Here is a 26,810-nt window from a genome sequence, read left to right on the forward strand (position 1 = left end):
GCTGGCCTAGATGGACCATAGTTCCGATATTCTTATGTTAATCCTTCAGAATAAGGGCTTCTCCAGCAGGCAATTAAGTCATTGACAGCTTACGGCACACAGCAGAGGAAACCAGGATAACCTGACCTAATAAAAGTGTGAGAACTTACATGGGAGCTGAAGCAAAGCGACAGAGTTTGAGAGCTGATAGCAATACCTGGAGCCGAGATAAACAGATTCATCATGCTCATCACTGCCCACAGAATTAAAATAGGTAGGGGCTGGGGAATGCACCAGTTGTGCTCGGCCCACGCACCTCTTGTGCAACAGGGGCGCATGTTTGGTTCTCTGCCCAAGCCACAATCCTTTGTACCTCTGGGATTCCAGGACAGAGGGAATTTCACCTGTCCTGGCAAATGTGCCTCCACAAGAAGCTCGATTGGGATTAGAACCCAGAACCCTTTGAGCTGCAAGGGAAGACTTAGCCACAAGGTAATTGGGGCAACTTTCCTGGGCCCCAGGCTGAGGGGACCCTTAACTGCTCCGCCAGCCTGGCTCTGGTCAAGAGCACTGTTGGGTTCTGTGACGACCATCTTGGGCTCTTTCTCAGCTCGCTTGCTCCAAATGCCCTCCTCGGGACATCCCTTTCGAACCCCACCAGACAAACAGCTGGAAATATTTAAAAGGTGGCCATGTAGAGCAGGGGTAGTCAACCTATGGTCCTCCAGATGTTCATGGGCTACAATTCCCATGAGCCCCTGCCAGCAAATGCTGGCAGGGGCTCATGGGAATTGTAGTCCATGAACCCCCGGAGGACCACAGGTTGACTACCCCTGATGTAGAGGATGGAGCACAGTTGTTCTCTCTTGCCCCAGAGGGGCAGAGAACCCAGAACCAACGAGATGAAATTAATTCATAAAAGACTAGGACTCGAGTAGGTTTAGGATGGACAGAAAGAAATTCTCCTGGACAAAGTGAGCGATTGAAATGCGGGATTCACTGCCAGAGGATGTGGGGATGGCCACAGGAAGACACAGCTTTCAAGGGGATTATCTAGATCCATGGCGGATCAGTCTATCAATGACTGCTAGCTATTGTGATGGACGGGAATCTCAACATTCAGACATAGTAAGCCTCTGAATCCCAGAGCCAGGAGGCAACATCAAAGGAAATTCTCAGCTGCTCTGTCCTGTTGTTGATCCTGCAGAGGAACTGGTTGGCCATTGTGTGAGGCATCAGGCTGGATTAGATGGACCACAGGGCTGATCCAGCATGGCTCTTCTGATGTTCTCATGAAGCCCTCAGCCTCTCTGCTTCATGGCCTCCCAGAAGAACTGGCAGGCTGCTGCATGAGATAGGATGCTGGACTGGATGGACCACTGGTCTGACCCAGCAGGGCTCTTCTGATGTTCTTTAGAAGGCCTCAGCCCCTGTGCCCTGTTATGGGCTGCTGAACTTGATGGACAAATCCAGCAGGGCTGTTCTTAGGTTCTTATGCTCAATCCCATCATTGGGCATTATTTTAGGCATGTCACTGTACCCTCATCATGAGATCCTAGTATCCATGAGATCCTAGTATCAATTGATTCATGCATCCACCCACCCACCCACCCATCCATCCATCCATCCATCCATCCATCCATCCATCCATCCATCCATCCATCCATCCATCCATCTCATTTGTACCCTATCTTTCTCCCTTATAGGGGCTCAAACTGGCCAACACCATTCTCTTCTCTTTTATTTTCTCCTCACAACAACCCTGGGAGGGAGGTTGGGCTGATATAGTATGACCAGCAATCTTTCAGGGCAGAGTATGGATTCGAACCTGGGCCTCCCAAGATTCCAGTCTGACACTCCAACCACTACACAGCACTGCGTTATACAACCGACAGTTTCCTAGTGAGCTTCCATGGCCCGAGTGGGGATTTGAACCTGCGTCTCCCAGTTCCTAGTCTGACACTCTTAACCCACTGCACCATGTTGGCTCTTGCAGTTAAAGTGTTGGTCTAGAATCCGGGAGACAGTTTCCACCCACCATTCTGTCCTGGGTGACTTTGGACCAGTCACACAACCTTAGCTTGACCTACCTCACAGGGTCATTCTACAGTGAGAATGAAATGCAAAAGAAGAGAATGACGCAAGCCACTTTGGGTCCCCATTGGGGAGCAAGTCAGGATATAAATTGGAAGAAGGAGGAGGAGGAGGAGGAGGAGAAGGAGAGTTGGTTTTTATACTCCTAGATGAATGTACCTGAGCACTCTAGCAACCTTCAGAGGTCCACCTACAGGCACCTTTTGAGGTCAGATTTGTGGCAATTGGAAAGAGCCTTCTTGGTGGCACCAAAACTTTGGAACTCAGTTTCCAGGGAAATTTGCCTGCCTCCCTCTGTCTTCTGCCAGTGGTTGAATTGGTTTTTTTTCAATCAGTGGAGCCCCCAGTTAGCTCTTCTTGGCCCTCCTTCCTGGTTGTGTTGTATCCGTCCTTTTGGAACACAGAACATCTGTAGTGCATAACTGAACAGAATATGAAGGGTGTCCTGCAGGAGGCATCGGTGGAGATGCACAGTTAAGCATATTTAGGTCAGGAACTTCTGGATATTTGTCAAATCATGTCCTCCAGCATCCTGGTTGTCTCAGTTGGAGACTTCCTGCTCCTTTGAGTGCGCTTCCTCTCTGCTTGCCTCCACAACAGACCGAATGACTGCAGAACAGAACGGTTAGACAGTTAGTTAGGTTAGTAGTGTGAACTTCTAATCTGCCGAGCCGGGTTTGAATCTGCACTCGCCCATATGCAGCCAGCAGGGTGACCTTGGGCTCACCACGGCACTGAGAAAGCTGCTCTAACTGAGCAGGGCTCTCTCAGCATCACTCACCTAACAGGGTGTCTGTTGTGGGGAGAGGAATGGGAAGGCGACTGGAAGCCGCTGTGAGATTCCTTCAAGTAGAGAAAAGCAGCATATAAGTACCAGCTCTTCTTCTTCTTCTTCTTCTTCTTCTTCTTCTTCTTCTTCTTCTTCTTCTTCTTCTTCTTCTTCTTCTTCTTCTTCTTCTTCTATTGTACCGTTAAAGGTTTTACATATGCTTTTAAAACGCCCTTTTAATGTTTTAACTGCAGGGAGTGCTAACCAGGATTACGGGGAACCCTGAGGTGACGCAAGAGCTCCCTGGGGGTTTGGCTGCCTTTCCAGGAATTCTGATGGCCACCGACCTTGCTAGACATCACTGGAGCCCACTTCCCCCATTGTCCTACAGGCCTTCTCTCTTTCTCTACCATGGATGTGGTCAGGGATGGATTCGCCAACTCCTGCATCTTACTTCCATGCCCACTTCCATGAAAGGGCGTGTCACCAAGGGATCTGTGAAGCCTGAAAAATGTTTCAGAGGTTCATCCAAGCTCAAAAGATAGAAAAAGACCTCGATGATTGTCACTTTGGGCACCCTATTTGGGTGGAAAGGTAGTGCAAAAAATCTCTTGGAAAGGTAGTTCCAGAAAGCAAATCCAGTCAGTGTCTCACTAGCATCGTTTTTTGGTTGATGGCATTTTCCCCGGTACGTTGTCCCACTAAGACAATGTCCTGGAGGAGCTGCAATAGCTCTTGGTTGCACGATCTGGAGTGGTTGCATGATTTAAGTTGCAAGATCTATTAATTAAAAAACGGAGTTCAAAACCGCATCGCAGCATCTCTCTGATTTCACGTCTCCCTTGGCAATCCTCGAGCGATAGGCGATGGCTGTCAGCACCACTTTGATCTTTGAGCTGGGAGGCTCTTTCCGTGGAGATGAAAGTGTTACCCATGCATAGGTCCCAGCACACATAAAAGCAAATCTTTGTACAGGATCTCTTCTAAAGGCATTAGCAAACATTCGCTTGATGTCTTACATGAGCGTTTGGGGCACAGGCTGTTCAGCAATGCAAACCCTATCGCAGGAGACAAAGGTTTGGACACGTCCACCACATGTGCAACAAGCCGTCATCTGACTCCGAAACTTCGCAAGCTTTGGGAGGCCATCTTGGAATGTCATTTTGACAGTGCCTTGAAGGTGGCATCCCGGGTTTGATGCTGGTCGCTCGGATGGGTCCAGAAGTGAAATCTTCTTCCCAGTTCGATATGCAACCCGCAATGGATGAAGAACGCGGGAGGAGCCAGTCTGATGCCGGGGCAAGAGCCATGAACCTCAAGACAGTGCCCACCAATGGCTTTCTTCCTTCTTCCACAAAGCTCTACTTCCCCAAAGCAAGCAGTTCTAGTTTTCTTCTGCCTCATTGGATGAAGAGGTTCTTCAGGAGAATCCATCATGCATCATTTAGGGCAAGGGTGGCCAAACTGTGGCTCTCCAGATGTCCATGGACTACAATTCCCATGAGCCCCTGCCAGTTGGCCAAACTGTGGCTCTCCAGATGTCCATGGACTACAGTTCCCATGAGCACCTGCCAGTTGGCCAAACTGTGGCTCTCCAGATGTCCATGGACTACAGTTCCCATGAGCTCATGCCAGTTGGCCAAAATGTGGCTCTCCAGATGCCCATGGACTACAGTTCCCACGAACCCCTGCCAGTTAGCCAAACTTTGGCTCTCCAGATGTCCATGGGCTGTAGTTCCCATGAGCTCCTGCCAGTTGGCCAAACTTTGGGCTACATTTCCCATGAGCGCCTGCCAGTTGGCCAAACTTTGGCTCTCCAGATGTCCATGGGCTACAAACTATGGCTCTCCAGATGTCACAGTTTGGCCACCCCTGATCTAGGGGAGTATGTGTGTGTGAAGTACCATCAACTTGCTGCCAATTTATGATGACGCTATGCATTAATGTTCTCCAGAGTGTCCTGTCATTGAAAGCCTACCTCAGGCCTTGCAACCTCAGGGCAGTGACTTCCTTGACCGACACAACCCATCTCAAGTTGGGTCTTTCTTTTCTCCCATTGCCTTCAACTTTTCCTAGCATGATGGTCTTTTCCAATGAGTCTGGTCTTCTCATAATGTGACCAAAATAATAGCCCCAGTAGTCATTTTGGCGTATAGGGAAAATTCCGGCTTGATTTAGTGTGGAACCCAGTTCCTTGCCATCTTTGGGCTTGTTGGGAGCAACCATTAAGAAACATCTCCTCCTCCTTAGCTGGATACTTGGTTTGCGACGTCCTCATGATTGATTAGTTGATTCCTTCAAAATGTGATACTGGAGGAGTTTTAGAGATACCGTGGATTGCCCAAAAGACAGCCCAGCAGGTTCTTGATCAAATCAAGCTTGAATTCTACTTAGAAGTTACAATCCCTAAATGGAGGCTATCCTACTTGGGTCATCTTATCTTATTTATTTATAAATGTCTGCCATCTGTACCAAGTAGTTGCTCTTATATTTGTGAAGAGCCCCTATGGGAGGAGTAGTGTCCGGGACACATCCAGGTCTCCGGACTCCACCTTCAGCTCCATGGATCAATCTGGGTATGCCCAGATTGGGCCGACCTCTGGAGCGCCCACCCCCTTGTGAGAAGACAAGAACCCTGGAGAAGATCAACATGCCAGGAAAAAAAGAAGGCCCAGCAGGAGATGGATGGAGTTCTATTCTATTCTACGCTACTCTATTTTTATATTATTTATTCCATCTTATTGCTTAGTGCCACTAACATCTGGTACTATTACACTAAACTATTCAGATCTCCTTCCTGCCATTCCTTTGAGTATTTAACGGTGGGGGGGGGTGGCTTTATATTTTTTGCCATGTTTCTTATTAAATTATTATGACTGTAAGGGGTTTTAAGTCCTTTTATGGGGGTTTTAAATGGTTTTTATGGACTTTGTGACCCGCCATGAACCAGCCTTGGGAGTGGCGGGAAATAAATGAATAAAAACAAACAAACAAACAAATAAATAAAGGACTTTTTGGAGCTCATTCGTTTCTAGGGATCCAGTAAGTCAGAAGTGACTTGATGATACATAACTCACATTCTGTGATCGATCTTGCCTCCCAGGGTCACCATTTTGTGTTTTTAAATATAACTTCTATTAAAGGTTTTAAAGAATGACCTTAAAAAATAAAAGAAACAGAAGAAATAAAATAAAAATATAGAGAAGATTTTTTTTTGGGGGGGGGGGAGTCTCCCATGGTGGCCATTCTGCGTTTCCTGTCTGTGGTCACTGTCACAATCTTAGGGCTTGACTACTCCAACAGACTGTACTTGGGGCCGCTCCTGAAGATTCTGATTATTGCACTATATTGTAATTTTGTGATCTGGTTTTGTTGCACTGTTTACAGTAATATTCCAGTGCTTCTCTTGCATCTGCCTTGAGATTAGGTGAGAAAAGCAGACTAGAAATTAAGTCAGTCACTCACAGTGCTGGTCTATAAATCAAACCAATACATTTCCCCCATCTGAAATGCTTCCCTTGCTGCTATGATCTGCCCCAGGAACCAAATGGGGCCTTGCCCAGATGGGCATCCAGGCGACATGCCAGTCTTGGCAGGATGAGCAACTCTTTAAGGTGGAGGCGCGTCACCACCTTTGGCAAGGAGCAAGTGTGTGTTTGCCTCTGGGTGTTGGGAAATCAGCGTGGGATGGATCAGTCACCGGAGCTGGGTGGCAAGCAGTTGGTTGGGAGCTGAATGGAGACAGACTTCCCTATCAACAGACCATGCGGTGGACCAGAAAGAAAACAGTGACTCCCTTGGGTAGAAGCGGCATTGACCACTTGGTGTAGTGGTTAGGAGCGTGGACTTCTAATATGGAAAGCCAGGTTTGATTCCTGCTCCACCTCTACATGCAGCCAGCTGGGTGACCTTGGGATCACCATGGCACTGATAAAACTGCTCTGACCAATATCAGGGCTTTCTCAGCCTCACCTCCCTCACAGGGTGTCGTTGTGGGGAGAGGAAAGGGAAGGCGACTGTAAGCCTCTTTGAGACTCCTTTGGGTAGAGAAATGCGGCATCTAAGAACCAACTCTTCTTCTTCTTCAGTAATCTCAGGGCTCTCTCAGCCTCCCCTCCCTCACAGGGTGTCGTTGTGGGGAGAGGAAAGAGAAGGTGAATGTAAGCCACTTTGAGACTCCTTCGGGTAGAGAAATGCGGCATCTAAGAACCAACTCTTCTTCTTCTTCAGTAATCTCAGGGCTCTCTCAGCCTCACCCACCTCACAGGGTGTCGTTGTGGGGAGAGGAAAGAGAAGGTGAATGTAAGCCACTTTGAGACTCCTTCGGGTAGAGAAATGCGGCATCTAAGAACCAACTCTTCTTCTTCTTCAGTAATCTCAGGGCTCTCTCAGCCTCCCCTCCCTCACAGGGTGTCTGTTGTGGGGAGAGGAAAGGGAAGGCGAAGGTAAACCGCTTTGAGACTTCTGCTAGTGAAAAGCGGCATATAAGAACCAGCTCTTCTTCTTCTTCTTCTTCTGTTGTTCCACATTTATAAGAACCAACCGTTGTCTTCCTCTATCTTCATGCCATTGATCATGGAGGCCTTAGATTTTCCAAATGACCTCCTGTCCTTTACATACTTCCGCACTCACAATGGTTTCTGGTGTTGCACTTCCAGGGGCCCTATACGTGCCTTCCCCCCATGGATCAGGGCCGTAGCCTCTCTCCTCCTTCCCTTTCCTTCTATAAGGACACTCAGAGGGGCACCCCTTTCCACTGGGGGGGAGCTTCTGTTCTCAGTCTGGCTGCTCCTTCCACTTTTGTAATCTGCTAGGGTCCCGTGCATCCTGAAACCACTCCTGTTTGAGACCTGTACCGATCAGGCTCCATTTTGGTTCCAGAGCCATGATGGAGGGTGATGTTGGGAAATGTTGCCAGGTCACAGGTGACTCACAGAGACCCCGTAGGGTATTCAAGGCACTTTGCCGCTGCCTGCCTATGAATAAGAACCCTGGACTTCCTTGCTGGTCTCCCATCCAGATAGTTACCAGGGCCGACCCTGCTTAGCTTCTGAGACATGATGAGATGAGGCTAGCCAGGGCCATCTGGGATAAGGCCAAGGAATCTTCCCCCTCAAGGTCTCACAGTGGCCAACACCAGGTCCAATAGGAGCAAAGGATCACCCCTGATGCAACGTTTCCTGTGGGCGTTTTTGTTTCCCATCAAGCTACCGCTCTTGACGACATGAGTGTCCTGCTGTGAACGGACAGGTGTAATTTCCAAGACCATGTGGGATTGGTTTGGTCACATGACACATGGAGAAGTCACCTGGATCATTATGACTTCCATCAACATGCCCATCATTTGGCAGCGTTTCACGTGCGGGGAGAGACGTCCCAGCCCCAGGAATTCAGAATGTACTTTTGGCCACGGGGAAGGCCCAATAAGAATGGGAGAGGAGCTGCCAGAGGGTGTGGAAAATTCCTCAAGTCACTGTTGACTTTTGGGGACCCTGGAGGGCACCCTGAAGGGCTGACAGAGGTGTGTGTGGGGTTTCAAAATGGCAGCAGGAGAGAGCCCTCCCACCCTGTGACCCACCATTTCTGGCTCCAGGTGGAGAGGAAGAAGGAGAGTTGGTTCTTATATGCCACTTTTCTCTACCCAAAGGAGTCTCAAAGTAGCTAACAATCTCCTCCTTTTCTCTCCCTACAACAGGCACCCTGTGAGGGAGGTGGGGCTGAGAATCCCCTGAGAGAACTGCTGTGTGAGAACAGCACTATCAGGGCTGTGACAAGGTCACCCAGCTGGCTGCATGTGGAGGAGCGGGGCATCAAGCCTGTGCCACAAGATTAGAAACCGCCACTCTTAACCACATCTCCAAGTTGGAAAGATATTGGAGGAGGGGGTATTTTTTAAAAACCTGACCCTTATTTGGACAAGTTGGCCCCCCCTTCCAAAAGTGCCCAGTGATGAGGCTGGAGGGGGGTGGGAGGGGGAGGTACCCTGGCTATTTGAACCTTTGCCGGCCGAGGCTCCACTCACTTCTAGGTGTGTGCAGGAGGGAGGTGCGTCCAGCTGACTTCACTTCAGGATACCTTGAAGCCTGAAAAATATTTCAGCAGTACCCCCAAGGTCATAAATCTGAAAAAAGGCTGCTGTAGGCTTTTCAGAGGTGGTCTAATGTTGCCTGCCTCCATGTCATGACCCTGGTATTCGCTGAAAGTTTCCCGTTTAAATACTGGCCAGGGCTGTCTCTGCTTAGCTTCAAAATCTGACCAGATCCGGCTAACCCGGCGAACCGAATCAGGGCAGAAATGAAGAGAGGAAGGGGAAACAGGAAAGCCAACATAGAATCACAGAATCATAGAGTTGGAAGGGGCCATACAGGCCATCTAGTCCAACCCCTTGCTCAACGCAGGATTAGCCCTAAGCATCCTAAAGCATCCAAGAAAAGTGTGTATCCAACCTTTGCTGGAAGACTGCCAGTGAGGGGGAGCGCACCACCTCCTTAGGCAGCCTATTCCACTGCTGAACTACTCTGACTGTGAAATTTTTTTCCTGATATCTAGCCTATATCGTTGTACTTGAAGTTTAAACCCATTACTCTGTGTCCTTTCCTCTGCAGCCAGCAGAAACAGCATCCTGCCCTCCTCCAAGTGACAACCTTTCAAATACTTAAAGAGGGCTATCATGTCCCCTCGTACATCGTACGTTGCTTCCAATGCTGGACTGCAATCTTGTTCAACTCTGCCACAAAAGCCTGCTTGGTCATCTTGGGCCTGTCCCTTTCTCTTGACCTAGCTTGCTTTACAAGGGCGTTGCGAGGCCAACAGGGAGGAGCACGGAGCAACATAAGCCGCCCAGAGCACCTTGGAAGAAGGTCAGAAATGAAAGTTCGGACAGAGAGCCAGCTTGGTGTAGTGGTTAGGAGTGTGGGTGACCTCGGGCTTGCCACGGCACTGAGAAAGCTGATCTGACCAAGCAAGAATATCAGGACCCTCTCAGCCTCTCCTCCCTCACAGGGTGTCTGTTGTGGGGAGAGGAAAGGGAAGGCGACTGGAAGCCCCTTTGAGACTCCTTCGGGTAGAGAAAAGTGGCATCTAAGAACCAACTCTTCTCCTTCTTCAGTAATATCAGGGCTCTCTAGCCTCCCCTCCCTCTCAGGGTGTCTGTTGTGGGGGGAGGAAAGGGGAGGTGATTGTAAGCCGCTTTGAGACTCCTTTGGGTAGAGAAAAGCGGCATATAAGAACCAACTCTTCTTCTTCTTCTTCTTCTTCTTCTTCTTCTTCTTCTTCTTCTTCTTCTTCTTCTTCTTCTTCTTCTTCAGTAATATCAGGGCTCTCTCAGCCTCCCCTCCCTCACGGGGTGTCTGTTGTGGGGAGAGGAAAGGGAAGGCGACTGTAAGCCGCTTTGAGACTTCTTCAGGTGGAGAACCAACTCTTCTTCTTCTTCTTCTTCTTCTAAATAATAATCAATAAAACGGCCGTCGTTCAGCTGTGGGGCACGTACACTGGATGCGGCCGATCCCAGGTTCCATTTCTGGACCATCAAGTTTTAAAGAGGGGATGTTACTATCTATTCTCGTGAGCCCTCTGTTTGCGAGTCACATGTTGAAGGAACAACCAACAGGGCTCTTAGTATTTCAGTGCATGGTTATTGTTTATTGTATGGCGTGTGTGCATCACATAGCCAGGCAGGGGCCGTTCAGAAGTGGTTTGCCATTGGCTGCCAATGCGTCTGTGGTGGTCCTTGGAGGAACTACCAGCCAAAACCTTGGAGGTCTCCCATCCATGATCTTCCGAACTTCCGAGATCTGCTGGGATCGTGCTTGGCCGGTCAGGGCTCAGTGAGAGATGCCGGGTAGTTGGGAAGCTCTGGATTTATGATGTTGCCACCATTGGAGCTTGGAGAGCTACAGAAAGTTTGGAGAGCTACAGAAAGCAAGATGGCATCTGGGTTGGTTTTGTTCCTTGGGGCCAGTGATGTGGCTGGTCCCTGTGGGCTCTGCTGGGGATGAAGGGTGAGCCAGTTGCCATGGAAGCGGAAGAGCACCTTCCCAGGGGAGGATTGGTTCAGGTGGGGTCTGTAGTAGCACAACAAAGATTGAGGCCATCGGCCATCGGCCTCTGGGTATGTGGGTGCATCGTACCCTGAAGCTGTGCTTGGCCTTACAAATGCCACTGGACTCCAACTTGTTCTAGGTGAAGACCGGATGGCTTTAGAGGACCAGGGCAGGAACTGTGAGGAATGTTTCAGATGGTAATATGTGCAACAGGATAAAATAGTGGGAAATGCGAGATAATCATAGAATCATAGAGTTGGGAAGGGCAATACAGGCCATCTAGTCCAACCCCCTGCTCAATGCAGGATCAGCCCTAAGCATCCTAAAGCATCCAAGAAAAGTGTGTCCAACCTTTGCTTGAAGACTGCCAGTGAAGAAGAAGAGGAAGAGGAAGAGTTCATTTTTATACTTTGTTTTTCGCAGCCCGGAGTCTCAAAGTGGCTTACAATCTCCTTCCGTTCCTCTCCCCACGATGGGCCGAGGTGAGGTGGGGCCGAGAGAGCTCTGGAAGAACTGCTCTGTGAGAACAGCTCTAGGAGGACTGTGACTGGCTCAAGGTCACGCAGCTGGCTGGGGGTGGAGGAGTGGGGAATCAAACTCGGCTTGCCAGATTAGAAGCTGTTGCTCTGAACCACGGCACCACGCTGGCTTTCCTGATTTCAGTGGTAACAGAAGTGATATGTTTATAGGAACCGGAATGAATGAAGCTTCAGACTACTTATATTCTTTTCGGCATTTATGTTCTTTTTGCTGCATTGTCTTTAGTTTTATATTGTCTTTCGCTTTAGTTGTATATGTCATTTCTTTCCTGGAAATTAAACATTATTTACAAAAAATAAATGGAGAAATGGATAAAAACACTAACAGTGCTTTTAAGGGGAATGCTGGGGGCCTTTGGCACTCGCATGATGTAGGTTATGTTTTAACCGGGAAAGAATAGTATTGGGATATCGCCAAAGCTTTATCGATAAGGCAGGGCTGGCCAAAGGGATCTGTACGGAGACAGATAGGATGGTTATCTGAATCTCGGCACACTCTCTACCCGGAGGGCTTACAATCTATGACAGATAGAACAAGGAGAGAAGAGGAAATCGGAGATTGAAAGATGAGCAGGAAAGATTGCACAGGAGAAAGCCGAAAGGGAGCAGGGCGGGATCCGGTCGAGCTGCTTCTTCCTCCTGGCCCGTTTCTGCACTGGCTGAGCCCTCTTGGCCTGGATTCTGTGCCGACTTGCCTGCATGCTGTTTCCTTATTTGGCCACACCACCTCTCTGGTGCTTTCGTTAATCTAGATTACGGATAGGCGGCGCTAATAATTATAGCCTCTTCCACAGGGCTGACACTTGTCCGTATGTGCATTTCATTTCCCCAGAGACCACAAATTGCTACCATGAAATCTTTCTCGATAACGATCTTCCTAAGCAATGAAGATATCGTGAGATACATCTGCCTGAAATGAACCGCCTCCTCCCCCCTCCCTCCCTCCCCCCTCTCTCTGTCTTGTTCTTTCTGGAGTTCTAGATCCAGGATCAGGAATGTAGAATTGCCAGTTGGGTCACAAAAGAAGTAGAAGGAAAAAAAATGTCCGGGATGTAGTAGGGCTTCAAGGGGAGGCCGATATAAAAATATAATAAACAAACAAACAAAACACACTTTGAAAGGGAGACGCTTGAAAATGTTTTGACCCCTACTGTGTCAGCTCCAAGAAGGAAGGAAGGAGCAGCAGGGCATTCAGAGAAGCTGATGGGCAGTAGGTTGAGGACAGGCCAAAGGAAATACTACTTTACACAGGGAGTGATTAAAATGTGGAATTCGATTAGGATGTAGTGGCAGCCACGAGCATAAAAGGTAAAGGTAAAGGTATCCCCTGTGCAAGCACCGAGTCATGTCTGACCCTTGGGGTGACGCCCTCTAGTGTTTTCATGGCAGACTCAATACGGGGTGGTTTGCCAGTGCCTTCCCCAGTCATGACCGTTTACCCCCCAGCAGCAAGCTGGGTACTCATTTTACCGACCAAGGAAGGATGGAAGGCTGAGTCAACCTTGAGCCGGCTGCTGGGATTGAACTCCCAGCCTTATGGGCAAAGCTTTCAGACGGCTGCCTTACCACTCTGCGCCACAAGAGGCTCTTAGCCACGAGCACAGGGAGCTTTAAGAGGATTAGATGATATTATTATTATTATTATATTTGTTATCCACTGCTCCCAGGCCATCAGAAATAAAAATCACAAAAGAACACTCATTGAGAGAGATTCATGGAGTATTAGTGGCTGTCTATGGTGACTAAAAGGAACCTCCACATTTAGAGGCAGTAAATCTCTGAAAACGTGTCATAAGGCAACATCAGGGGAAGGCCTAAATCAGGGGTAGTCAAACTGCGGCCCTCCAGATGCCCATGGACTACAATTCCCAGGAGCCCCCTGCCAACGTTCGCTCGCAGGGGGCTCCTGGGAATTGTAGTCCATGGACATCTGGAGGGCCGCAGTTTGACTACCTCTGGCCTAAATTGTCTGAAGAACAGGCAAGTCAGTAAGGCATATCAAGAAAACGGGGCTGCACTTACCTGCAACCGTTGTTCATTGACGTCTTGCGCGCAGACACACGTTCCCTCCCTCCTTCCCCGCTGTGAGCCTGTTGTCTTGGGGGTCCCAATGTGGGGCTGCACTACAAGACGGATAATGAATGAGTGTAATACAAGTATCAGACTAATCTATTATTTCTCTACTCTTCAGGCCACACGCGGTTGTTTCTTGTATAAGTTTTTGTATTTATTTTATGAAATAGTACTTAAAATACTGAGGATTTCGGGAGACATGTTGTGATTTCTTGCTTCTTTTTTCCTAAAGATTGTATGCAGCTTTAATCATATTTGAATGTGGTTATTTAATGGACTTTTGTACATATTCAACATCAATATACACAATGTTTCCCCCGAATACCATTGTTGATGTTTATATTTATACTCAGTGCCTCTTGCCACATTTTTTTTCCTGTTCTATATAATGTGTATCCCCTTCTTTGGATTCTGTCTGAAGCAACAGGACATAATTTGAATTCAGGGGCACCTTTCAGGCTGACAAAATTTAATTTGGGGTAGAAGCTTTTGTGAGTGGGCACACTTCCTTATACCCAGAATTCAACTTCATTGAAGAAGAAGAATTGGTTTTTATACCCCACTTTTCTCTACCAGAAGGAGTCTCAAAGCGGCTGATGATCGCCTTCCCTTCGTCTCCCCGCAACAGACTCCCAGGGAGGGAGGTGGGGCCAAGAGAGCTCTGACAGGACTGCTCTGTGAGAACAGAGCTATCAGAACTGTGACTGGCCCCCAGTCACCCAGCTGGCTGCATGTGGAGGAGCAGGGAATCAAACCCAGCTCAAGAGATTGGAAGTCACCACTCTTAACCATGACGCCACGAATGTACTGCCGTGATTATTCACTGCATTAAACTCGATCAGCAGGATTTCATGGTTAAGGAGTGGCATACTGGAGAGCCAGGTTTGGTTCCCCCACTCTTCCTCTCCATGCAGCCAGCTGAGTGAACTGGGGCTAGTCCCAGTTCTCTTAGAACTGTTCTGGTAGAGCAGTTCTCTTAGAGCTCTCTCAGCCCCTCCTACCGTGCAGGGTGTCTGTTGTGGGGAGAGGAAGGGAAAGGGGTTTGCAAGCTGTTTCACTACCCACCAAAACTGCTTACGTGAACGGCCTGCTCTGAATTTCAGTTCTCCCTTCCCCGTGCAGCTGTTGCAGCTTCTTAAATCCCCTGGCCTTACATCCATCGTGCCAGTAAAGGATCATTCCCTATTTATGACATCCCATTTTCTAAGCAGATGGCTCAAGAGTCCCTGCGTCTTTGGAGAGATGACAGCAGAGCTGAGATCTTGGCACTGTGAAAAAGATTGTTTCTTTAAAAAAAAGAATGACTGACACAATTTGCTGAGGGGGGGGGGGCGGGGTAGGGATTGACCTTATTCAGAACATTATCTCCTCCGTTCTCTAGGCAAAGAAATGCATCCACTTTTTAGACTCTTAAAAACTTCTAAAGACAGACAGGGAGGGGAGGGGAGAGACAGAAAAACCCGGCCGGAGATCTAAAGATTGGACATAAAACTATTAGTATTGAAAACTTAGCCAGCGGGGCTTCAGTGGACTTCATTCATTAACATTCTTGCCGGCGAAAGCCTACTATCTCGGCCTTCATTTTATACTTTAATTTGGCTAGTAGGCCTTTTGTTTCATCGTCCTATTCAGAAATGGGAACAAAGGAGGTTTAGGTGATACCGAAACGGGAATGCGCTGTATTTTTTTTATCTCTGGAAAACTCAGCCCAAGCCGGGGAGGGATTTTGATACTCTCTGGTTTTTCTTTTCTCTCTGGGACGTTTAGAATCGCCAATCAGATGGAGGAAGATAAAGACCCCCACCGCACCGAGCGGCAGACACCTTCCCGAGAAAAAAGAACACCTTGTCACCCGCCGAAATTATACGCTCCGCTCAGCATACCGTTCCAAAGGCAGATTATCGTTCCAAAAAGAATGCCTACACTTGGGACTTCGGATGCGTGGCAAGCAGCAACACGGTCGCCTCTCCGAAAAGTTTTTTGAACGCAGAAGTGATTTTTCTCTCATTGCCTTCTCCTGGGGGGGGGGACACAACTTTGTCTTTCCGACCCCCCCTTTTGCAGAATGACCAAGAAAAGGCTGCTTACACATGACTCTTACTTCTAGAAGGGCTGCTTTTCTGTAACCCTTTTCACAACTCTAAGGAGTCTCCAAGCCTTCCCTTCCTCTCCCCACAACAGGCGTCCTGTGAGGTAGGTGAGGCTGAGAGCTCTAAGAGAACTGCTCTGTGAGAACAACTCAAACAGGACTGTGACTAGCCCAAGGTCACCCAGCTGGCTGCAAGTGGAGGAGCAGGGAATCAAACCCGGCTTGCCAGATTAGAAGCCGCTGCTCTTGACCACTGCAAGAAGCTGTAAAGTGGGATCCTGTTTATGTAATTTCTGTACCACATAATGTGTCACGTGAATCCCTCTGCTCTGACCGACGGGAGGCCCGCAGGATTTGACTTGGCATGGAAAGAGTGGAAGATGCCTAGCAGAATACAAGCAGGCTCTGGCCATGGTGCAGATCCGTTGTTTCAACGGGACAAAATACCAGATCCCGAGTGCGACTGTGGTGCAGCCGGCCAAATATATCTTGGATCTGTCACAGGAGTGTGAGCCTCATGCTTTCCAGTGAGATGTGACAAACTCTCCCCAGCTGCATTGGAGTGAACTGAAAGCTTAGATATTCATATTTACACCAGAGCTTCACAATCTTTTTTGGGCTGCCATCCCCAGGCCACATCCCTAGTGCCCCGCTCCCCAACATATGAACACCCACCTCTTTTCTGGTCTTATATCCACTGCAAATCCAAAACAGTATATTGCCTACACTTTGGCGGTTGTTACGTGGTGGCCATATTTTTGGGGAAGGGTTGTCAGCCCTTGGTTGAGAAACTCCTGGAGATCTGGGGTGGAGCCTGGGAAGGACAGAGTCTGAGGAGGGGACGGAGCTGAACAGAAAGAGGATCCCCTCCAGAAGCTGCCATTTCCTTTAGGGTGCTGAGCAAGGCTGGGCCTGGGTCTGCACTGGGATGGGAGACCACCAAGGAATCCCGGAGTCGCTACTACCCAGGGGCAGGAAATGCCAAGCCAACTTGGAACGTCTCTTGCTAGGAAAATGCACCCGCAGCAGGAAGACTGTTGCCCCCCTACTGCCCCCAAATTCTTCACTGCCTCCCTGGATCCTTCTACCACCCCCCTGGGAGGGGCATACTGCCCACTTGCCGAATCGGTCTGCATGACTGTTGCATCTACTTGGCTACATTTTGTTTTATGCTTCCTGAGTGTCACTCTGCCAATCCAAACAATAATATTTCTGCTCTGCTTCAGTGCTTTCTGGGGGCTCTTGACTTCTACAATCTTAGCGGGTCCTTCCCTGTCCTTGTATAACCTGGAACCCCCCCCCCCAGGAGGGGGCCTATCTTCACCCCCAGATCTACATCTGATACTTGACCGACTGGAACAGATGAATCGTGGAATTTGGGCCTAATGAGGGACTGTGTGATTGCCATCTTTCTTGCTCTTGTTTCTGCTGTTTTTATCTGTTTTAGATTGCATTTTATGTTTTTTTTTGTGTTTTTACTATGAGCCGCCATGAGCCAGCTTGTCTGGGAGTGGCGGGGTAGAATAATTATAAATAAATAAATAAAAATAAAATAAAATCCCAATGCGCTGGTTATTTGTACATCCCATTTTGTCGGTGGTATTGACTTACCATGTGTAATCTGCCTTGAGTCCTTCTGAAAAGGCGGACTTTTAAAAAACGTGCATGCTAAGTGATGGCCTAATGCTTTGGTGACCAGTGAAGGCAACACGGACATTTAAACACACAGACACCCCCCCCCTCAATTTGCAGCTCCGACTGTTTAACACAGGCTCTCCCGATGACCCTGGAAGGATTTCCGGTTTCGGTGGGAGTTTATTAATTTCTTGTATATTTTTACGACGTGTGAAAGGTTTAGCGGGTGATATGACCATATACGGTCATGTCAGCCCGCCCACTCCCCCCCCCAATGTCCAATGATGGGCCTGAGGGGGCAGGAAGGGGAGGAGCCCTGCGCGGGCGTGTCCACAGCTCTGCTTCCCAACCATATTCTGCACAATTGTGCCACTTCTGGGGTTTCTCAAAGCCTGAAGGATGTTTCAGGGGTTTCTCAACGGTAAAAAAAAAAAGTGGAGCAAGGCTGGTCTAAGAGGAAGCTGCAAGTTCTCCGGGCGCCTGCGTTCAAAATATGAAGCATGAATCGATTTCCAGGCATTTTTTGCCCTGTCATCCCTAATCTTAGGGGTAAGCTTCCTGCAGGAAGGGCAGTTAGTGGTAGAGAGCCCTTCCCCAAGGCACAAAAGCCACTTCGTGTGGTTATCTGACTGGGCCATCGTGGCCCCGCACTCGGAGCACTTTTTAAAGAGTGCCATGAGGAATTAAATTGATTTTTCTTACTTTTGAAAAAAACATTTCTCCTCAGAAATTCTCCTCAGAAAGGCCATCTAGCAGAGTCAGTCAGCTAGTGTCCTTCTCCTACAGCGGCGAAAAGAGGACTGAGGGGAGAGTGTTGGCTCCTCCCACATCACGTGACTTTGGGCGGGAAAGTCGCTCTGTGAGGGAAGAGGCCACCATCTTGGGAGCTTTTTACACTTTCAGCTAGCGAGTTAATTCTAGATGAACTTCGAGTGGGCAGTCGGGTAGCCGGTCTGTCTGAAGCAGCGCAACAAAATCAGAGTCCAGTGCCGCCTTTAAGACCAGCAAAGACTTATTTCAGGCGTGAGCTTTCGAGTGCAGGCCCTTTTCCTCAGACTATGAACTTCCCACTGTCATGATGGAAGGAAGAGTGCTTGCCCTCGAAAGCTCACGCCAGGAATAAGTCTCTGCGGGTCTTAAAGGTGCCACTCGACTCTGGTTTTGTTGAGCTAGGGAACTGTTTCTCAACTGTTTCTCAATTTGTACCCACGTTAGTCAAGCTTCACGTTAAAAAAAATCCATCGGATTCATCCTGAAATGAAAACGAAACATCAGGAGCCTTGATCTCATCTGATTATTTGACGATTGGGCTGTTGGGGTGAAGCGTCGGGATGCGCCAGCGGACGTACAAGAGGAAATAACAAATGGGGAACGAGGGAAGGGAAAGGGGTCTCTTTCCTATATTGCAGGTTTACCCAAGGGAGGGGGGGGGGAGAATGCACACTGTGGTGGGGGGGGGGGAGGAAATGGGCCACAATAGAAACTTTTATTATTATTTTTTTAAAAGTTATTTCACCCAAAACTCAAGCGTTTTGTTTTATTTAGGTTAAGTCTCAAAAACAAAGGAGAGGTTGAGAGGGGGGAGAGAAAGAGAAGAAAAGCTTCATCTAGGCGTATCACAAAAATATTTACCAGCTGCTTCACCCCGCCCTGCGTCATTCATAATTATCTGACTGCGGGACACAAAGTCGAGAGCTTTCGAAAGAGTTCCCGGCGGCTTTCCTAAGGGGGCCACTTGGACCTGCGAGCCCTTTCCCATTTCTCCGGGTAGAGGCTCGGAAGGGGAAGAGGCGGACGGGATGGGGCAGCAGTATTTACAGAGGGCGATGCGCCTGCCGACGCATCAGAGTCGCTCGAGTCTGTGGCTTTCCAGCCTGTGAGTCCGTGGCAGACGATTCCTGTTCGAGCGCTGAGCCGTTCAGTGCTGAAAGTGGAAACTTGAAAAGGAAAAAAGGAAAGATAAAGGGCCGGCTCTGAACAGACGGGATGCACTTCTCTTCTGGACTCTCGCGAGAATCACGGCCCTGGAAACTTGACGGTGACAAACGAGGCGGCCGGATTCCTCCGCAAAAGAAGTCGGCGCGGAAGTGCTGAAGCGACGGTTTGGGAAATCTCCCTGCGACGCCTTCAGTGGCCTTTGTGTTTCCACTTCTTGTGTTTTTTGTCTTTCTTCTTGCTGGCGCACCGGGAGCAGAACCACTGCATTTCTTCGGGGGGAGCTGCCGTGATTCCAACGCAGGGCCTGAGGAGGTTGACACACACACAAAGTGAGGAAACAGAGGAGCATCGCGGGAGGCAAAACGCTTGTGGCTGTTTCAGCATGTGAAATGAGCGCCAGCCCAGTTCAGGGCATCACGTGACGCTTCAGAACTCTGACACCTGGACAAAACGCTGTTCTGATGTGACACGGCGCTCAGATAAACCCCAGTTAAGTCACTAGTCAAACTGAGTCATAGTGGAAGAAATTTTGGTAATGAATACAATTTATGTTTTCGGAAAGGAAAGGAGTCCTGCCTACAGCACAGGGGAACAATTCCTGGGGTGGTTATATTGTTGGAGCTTGGGGGGGGGGTTATGGAGTTCTAGCATCGCTGGCCGATTTGAGACCGATTTGGAGAAGGGCGGTCTAAAAATTAAATAATAATAATAATAATAATAATAATAATAATAATAATAATAATAATAATAATAATAATAATAATAATAATAATAATAATAATAATAATAATCTCCTGAGGGCACCTGGGCTTTTAGTCACTGTGTGACACAAACTGTTGGATTAGATGGGGTGTTGGCCTGATCCAACATGAATTCTCTTATGTTCTTATGACCCTTCTGGTGAACCTCCTGGTGGCACCTGGGTTTTGGCCACTGTGTGACACAGAGGTTTTGCCTGGACGGGCCATTGGCCTGATCCAACATGGCTTCTCTTATGTTCTTAAGGTCTTGCTGGTGGGCCTCCTGGTGGCACCTGGGTTTTGCCCACTGTGTGACTCAGATTGTTGGGCTGGATGGGCCACTGGACTGATCCAACATGGCTTCTCTTATGTTCTTACTGATGGGACACTCTGTCTGGGGCTGTGATGCTCTGTATTCTTAGCACTTGGGGGAAAACAGTGGGATGGCTTTTGGAGTTCTGGCTCTGCTAGTGGACCTCCCAACTGCATCTGGGTTTTGACTACTGAGATGGCTTATATGCCGCTTTTCTTTACCCGAAGGAGTCTCAAAGCTGCTTCCAATCACCTTCCCTTTCCTCTCCTCTCCTCTCCCACAACAGACACCCTGTGAGGGAGGGGAGGCTGAGAGAGTCCTGATATCACTGCCCGGTCAGAACAGTTTTATCAGTGCCGTGGCGAGCCCAAGGCCACCCAGCTGGCTGCATGTGGGGATATGCAGAATCGAACCCAGCTTGCCAGATTAGAGGTCTGTGCTCCTAACCACTACACCAAGCTGGCTCTCTGCTGTAATCCTGGGGGATCCTGGAGGCTGGCATACCTAATACAGTCTTGTTCAAATGTCCTGGTTTAAGGAACGAGGGGAGGCCTGCGCCACTCACCAGTGATACCAGTCGTCACAGTCGTCGCAGCCGATCATCGGACTGCCGTCGTCTGGCTTCTCGCAGCCCGGGCAGATCCAGATCTTGTTGCCCCATTCGTCTAGGATCTGGGTTAAAGAAGCAGGGAGAAGTTGGATGTATGTCGCTTGGGGCAGGGCAAGGGGAGATGCAATAGCTGTATCTAGGGGAGAGATGGGGAAGTGGGGGCTGCATCTTAAGAGACCAGGACGGGAAAGGAGGTCACACTTGAATCATAGAATCATAGAGTTGGAAGGGACCTCCTGGGTCATCTAGTCCAACCCCCTGCACTATGCAGGATACTCACAACCCTCTCGCTCTTCCACTGTCACCTGCCACCCCCTTGAACCTTCCCAGAATCAGACTCTCCATCAGATGGCTATCCAGGCTCTGTTTAAAAATCTCCAAAGATGGAGAACTCACCACCTCCCGAGGAAGAAGCCTGTTCTACTGAGAAACCGCTCTAACTGTCGGGAACTTCTCCCGGATGTTTAGATGGAATTTAGAATCATAGAATCATAGTATCTGCTTTTCATATAAGAAGATTCCAGGTTCAATCCCGGACATCTTTAGTTTAAAAAGGACCAGGTAGCAGGTGACAGGAAACTCCTCTGACTGAGACCCAGGAGAGCCATGAGAAGGGGCTGTGGCTCAGGGGCAGAGCATCTGCTTGGAGTGCAGAATGTCCCAGGTTCAATCCTTGACATCTCAAGTTTAAAAGGACCGGGCATTGGGTGATGTGATAGACCTGTACATGAGACCTTGGAGAGCTGCTTAGCTTCTGAGGTCAGATGAGGAGGAGGGGGGGGGAGCAAGCCTGGACCACCCAGGTCAGAGGCAGCAGAAAACGCCCTGTGCTTGTGGAAGACATAAGATCATAGGCTTCTGGAGGGGGGAAAGGTCCCTGCCAAGTTGTAACTGCCTGAAGGGGACCTTTCCTAAAGGGTTTCCAAGGCAAGATAGCTTCAGGGCTGGTTTGCCATTGCCTGCATCGGGGTAGCAAACCTGGTCTCCCATCCAACTGCTAATCAGGGCCGACCCTGCTTAGCTTCCGAGATCAGACAGGCGCTGCAGGCCCCATTTCATTCTGGGCAGTCTTTGCCCAGGCTGGCAGCCACAGCCCTTCCTCCCCAGATGACCGTCCGGACGCTGTGCATCTCTCCTACCGAGAATGGTGTGGGCATTGCTATCTTATTACTTATTAGCCAAACTCTTCCAGTTCAACTCACTGATAAGATCGAGGGTATAAAACTGGTTACTGAGTAACTTTCCAATCCTTTGACATTTATTCCACCGTTCCATTTGCTGAAGGGTAAATGGAAAGAGAGCGAGGGAGAAGGTTTACGGCGCTGGGACAGACGGTCGGGAGGCTACCTCTCCGTGTTCCACGCTGCATGTTTGGGACTTGTTGTTAGGGATTATCGTAATATTCCTGGCACGAAGGCCTCTGGTGTTTCTCAAGCCAGCCGCGCGTAAATTAGCAGGTTCTCACGAGCCACTTCGGTATCGATTTAAAGGAAATATGGCTTTCTGATTCGGGTGAAATTCAGAATCTGTAGGAGAGTAATCTGAACGAGGGGAAAGGTATCGAATAAATAAAAAGCATAATCTGAATGGGAAGCAGCAACGAGGCAAGCTGAATCGAAGGCACATGGATGGACAATTTCGTTGGAATATGAAAGATGTGTCGTTTGCATAATTCAAAAGCATATAGGAGGGATGTCCACAGGGGGCATTTGGGAGATCTGTAGTTAGCATATTTAGCGTAGAAAGTATTTAAAAGGCTGCCATGTTGAGGCTGGAGCAAAGTGGTTCTCCCTTGCCTGGGAGAGACAGACCAGAACCAATGGGATGAAATTAATGCAAAAGAAATTCCATCTAAACATCCGGAAGATGTTCCTGACAGTCAAATCGGTTTCTCAGTGGAACAGGCTTCCTTGGGAGGTGGTGGGTTCTCCATCTTTGGAGATTTTTAAACAGAGGCTAGATAGCCATCTTATAGAGAAGCTGATTCTGGGAAGGCTCAAGGGGGTGGCAGGTGACAGTGGATGAGCAAAAGGGTTGTGAGTGCCTTGCATAATGCAGGGGGTTGGACTAGATGACCCAGGAGGTCCCTTCCAACTCTATGATTCTGTGATTTAAGTGTGACCTCCTTTCCCATCCTGGTCTCTCAAGCTGCAGCACACACGTTAGCCCCCGCTTCCCCAAACGCTGGCAGGGGCTCATGGGAATTGTAGTCCATGGACATCTGGAGGGTCGCAGTTTGAATATCCCTGCGCTGTGGAGTTATTCTAGCCCACCTGTTCCACCTCAAGCGGGAGCCCTTGCCCTGACGCAGACACATCTATGCTCAAAGACTCTATTTCACGTACCACGTAATTGCTGACGGTTTCCGTAACCACGCTCCGAACGGGGGCCTTGGCACCGCCGGTGGTGGACATCGCAGGAGACGGAGGAGGAATCAGAGCAGGGGAAATCGTGGCCGGAGGCAGCGGGGGAAGGGCGGCAGGAGGAGGAGGGGGTACGTGGACAGGAGCTGGAGCCGGGGACGGGGGAGGCGGGGGCGTTTTGGGCCGAGCCAAAAGCGGGGTTGGCTTAGCCTCCGGCGTCGACACCACCTTGCTGATGACGCTGTCAAACGAAAGAGAGAAGCGATAAAAAAGCTGTGATCGCGCTGGGATTAAACGATACAACACGAGATTATCCATAAGACCCTCGAGGGCCCAAATGAAACATCTTGGATGATCAGGGAAATGTTTCATTGGACCCCATCATACCCTGTGGTTTTCGGGTGGACTTGGGGGGAACCGCTGAGGGGTGGAACGCCAACCAAGTGCCCGAGTAGCGACTTGTTAAAGCTCGCTTTTGTTGTGGAAGGAAGTGAATACGAGAATTCTGATTCATGCATATTAAATGTATTCATTAAAAGGGACCAGGAAGGCCTGCTGACAACGCTGCCTGCAACAGCACACTGCAGCTCTTCTCCTGCCCTGGCGAATGTACAGGGATGCAGGGGAAACAAACATTGAATGCATTAGTGTCCCACACCTGCCTCCAGCAAGCAGTTCCAGCCCACATCAGAGTCATGTTCTGAATACTGGGGGGGGGGGGGCACACCCATCCTTGCTTTTCACCCTGAAAGGCAAACGCTGCTCAGTCCCATAGCAAACGCACAGAGTTTGGCATTCCAGGAGAAGCCTGAGCTAGTCGCATGCAGAATCGCAGGTTCTTTGCTGCGCTGCTCCAGGTGAGGAATAACCTTTTCGAAAGGGACCTGTGAAAGAGCCTCATCATCTTTTGTAGGCCAGCTGAAACAATTCTGTTTGAAACAGATGTTCTGTAAGGCTAATGAGACCAGGATGGATTTTTCCTGTGGCCCGAAACCACAGGTACACTCTTTAAAAAAGCTGTTTTCAACCTTTTTTCTGGGGGGGGGGGGAGGTTCCAGGGCCCCTTGCAGTAGGCTGGCTGCTGGCTCCATGAGCTAGGCTAAAGAAGGCCTAAGCTAAGAGCAAACTAACTCTACATAATGTACCTTGTCTTGTATATATGCGAGACAGATTTCTAGCACATTCAACACAAAGAAGCATGTGCGTTCATTTTTTCCTCTCAAATGCATTAATACACACACACACAGATACAGACACAGACACAGACACACACACACACACACATGAATGGAAACACACTTTCTTTTTCTTTCCCTTGATGAAAGTAGAACTCCCTAGCAATTAATGACATCATCCGTGACAAAAAAAAGGAATTTCATTGGTTCGGTTACCAGCCCCCCCCCCCACTCCCACCAAACCCTTTGGGCTCCCCATTTCACGTTTTTCAGCCTGTGCCCCCCTTCAAATTTGCCAGAGCCCCCCCAGGAGGGGTGTCATATAACCCCCATTGAGAATGGTTGCTTTTTTGAGTCCAGCGGCACCTTTAAGACCAACAAAGTTTGATTCAAGGTATGAGTTTTTGTGTCCACACACACACTTCCTCAGATAAACGATAGAGACCCAGATGGCGTAATATATAATACGTGTAATAAATAAACAGATGTGATAAATAATTCCCTGCCAGCAAATGCAAGAAGGCTTCCACTGAGTCAAGGACAAGGGCAATAAATCATCATTTAAGTCCTACAAAATACCAAGATCTACGAGAGCGGCCCTGGGAGAAGAAGGTGACCAGGCGTGCAGGTTGCCACCAGAGCCCTCAGAGCTGTGCCTAGAAGCCTGAAGGAACACCTGGACCTTCTGGGCATGGAGTAAGTTGCTTGGAATGGCCAGAATCCTGCAAAGAAACAGCTGCAATGCCCAAGCACTTCGCTAGGTCTCAAACTACAGAACGCCATCGATCAGTCAAATATCTGGTGGGACAATTCTTCTGCTTCATCATCATCATCATCATCGTAGGTTCAGAGGCTGGGACACGGCGAGTTCATTTCAGCTCTTTATATTGACCCCAGCATGATGGGACAAAGGCAAAAAGGAGTCCAAGAAACCCACCACCGACCCCTCCTTCGATACACAAGCCCCACAACAGATCTTCCTGCCAGTGCGTGCTATTGGTCAGTTTCACTGGATCTGGCAGGTGGGATCTAACCACGCATTGGTCAATTATGGTGCAGGCTTACGATCCTGCCTCCGAGCTCAAGCTCGGTCCTCGGCAGAGCTACAGACACAACCGTTGTTGTCATCAGACTAAAGGACGAGAGTCCAAAGTTGGGAAGCAAATGGAAAAAAACCAGGGAGCTAAGGCAGGGATTGTAACTCTACACATCCCGTTCCACACTGCTGAGACACGTGTCCCAAATTATTCTTAGGGCTCTTTCAGATATCTGTTCCACTATATGTGTCTGGTAAGGCCTTGGAGGAGGAGCTGGTCTCATGGCTTAAATGCCACTCAGGGCTGCAGTCCCACCCCTGAGTGCCTCCTCCTCCAACCAGCTGGCCTGTCTGTCCAGCAGCCAGCCAATCGCCTTTCGTCCCCCACCCGACCACCCCCTCCTCCTTCCACTTGGAGGCTACAGATCCCTGCTGCATGAGAGCTGCCCCTGCCGGTGAGTTCCCTGCAGCCTTTCCAGGTCCTGGGGGGAGGGAGAGGCCATCTGCAGAGTTCTTCCACCCCCACCCCCCCAATCTAGCGCTCGTTGTATTCCTGAATGCTAGTGCTAGATAATGCAATGTCAATCCACTTTGGTGGCTGTTTGCAAGTGGGCTTCACACTGTAAAGCCCAGTTAAAAATATACTGAAAGTGGATTGAAAGTGTGTTATTTGGTGTCTGGGAAAGTGCACTTAGTTCCTGAACTTTTAGAAGAAGAAGGAGGAGAGCCAGTTTTTTGCACCCCTGCTTTTCACTCCCCGAAGGAGTCTCAGATTGGCTCACAATTGTCTTCTCTCCCTTTCACCCACAAGAGACACCCTGCGGGGTAGGTGGGGCTGAGAGAGCTGCTCTTTGAAAACAGCTCCAATAGGACTGTGCGAAGCTCGGGGTCACCCAGCTGGCTGCATGGGGAGGAGGAGTGGGGAATCTGATTAGAGGCCACCGTTCTTAACTGCTACACCAACCTGGCTCTTTTAGTGCTGGCGTACAACACCCTCCCCTGAGCCACTGGGGGAGATGATCTATAAACAAACAAAAATTTTCATTTGCAACACTGAGGCCTAGGAACCTGCTCTTTTAAATTTTAAAAGGAAAGCCGACATTGTCAGAAAGAAGGATGGCCTGTCGGATTCCGCTGTGCACCATGTGCAAATGTGCGCCCTCTGAAAAACCAGGAAAAATGTGCCCTTCTCTGCCTCACCATGTCCTTTCTCAATCACCAGGAGTGACTCAGGGGATCCCTTGGCACCCACGTACTGGAACCGTCTTAATAATATAATCGGGCCCACACAGAATCTGCCCAAAGCACCCAGATCAGAGATTAGCCACGATAATACCCTTCATTAAGAGTCTGTTAAAAAAATAAATTAAGAGAGTGATTTCCCTCTGCCCCAACTCCCCCAACGCAGATTGTCA

The 26,810-nt window shown here is 49.1% G+C and overlaps 2 protein-coding genes across 3 annotated transcripts in view; both read right to left on the minus strand.

Moving 5' to 3' along the window:
* GATA3 (GATA binding protein 3) overlaps positions 1-14,372 on the minus strand; it is a 114,008-nt gene extending 99,636 nt beyond the window's left edge. The window contains exon 1 of the mRNA XM_077340282.1: positions 13,446-14,372. The gene's annotated coding sequence lies outside the window, so the exon portion shown is untranslated. The remainder of the gene's footprint in view (positions 1-13,445) is intronic.
* A 4,371-nt stretch (positions 14,373-18,743) lies between these two features.
* TAF3 (TATA-box binding protein associated factor 3) overlaps positions 18,744-26,810 on the minus strand; it is a 132,157-nt gene continuing 124,090 nt past the window's right edge. For both annotated transcript variants that reach the window (XM_077340299.1, XM_077340297.1), the window contains exons 5-7: positions 23,167-23,425; positions 20,777-20,883; positions 18,744-19,462 (exon numbers count right to left, since the gene is read on the minus strand). In XM_077340299.1, the coding sequence (XP_077196414.1) occupies positions 19,348-19,462; positions 20,777-20,883; positions 23,167-23,425 (481 nt within the window). In that variant the 3' untranslated portion in view covers positions 18,744-19,347. The remainder of the gene's footprint in view (positions 19,463-20,776; positions 20,884-23,166; positions 23,426-26,810) is intronic.

This window comes from Paroedura picta, chromosome 5 (genome assembly GCF_049243985.1).
Source record: "Paroedura picta isolate Pp20150507F chromosome 5, Ppicta_v3.0, whole genome shotgun sequence".
Lineage (NCBI taxonomy): Eukaryota > Metazoa > Chordata > Lepidosauria > Squamata > Gekkonidae > Paroedura > Paroedura picta.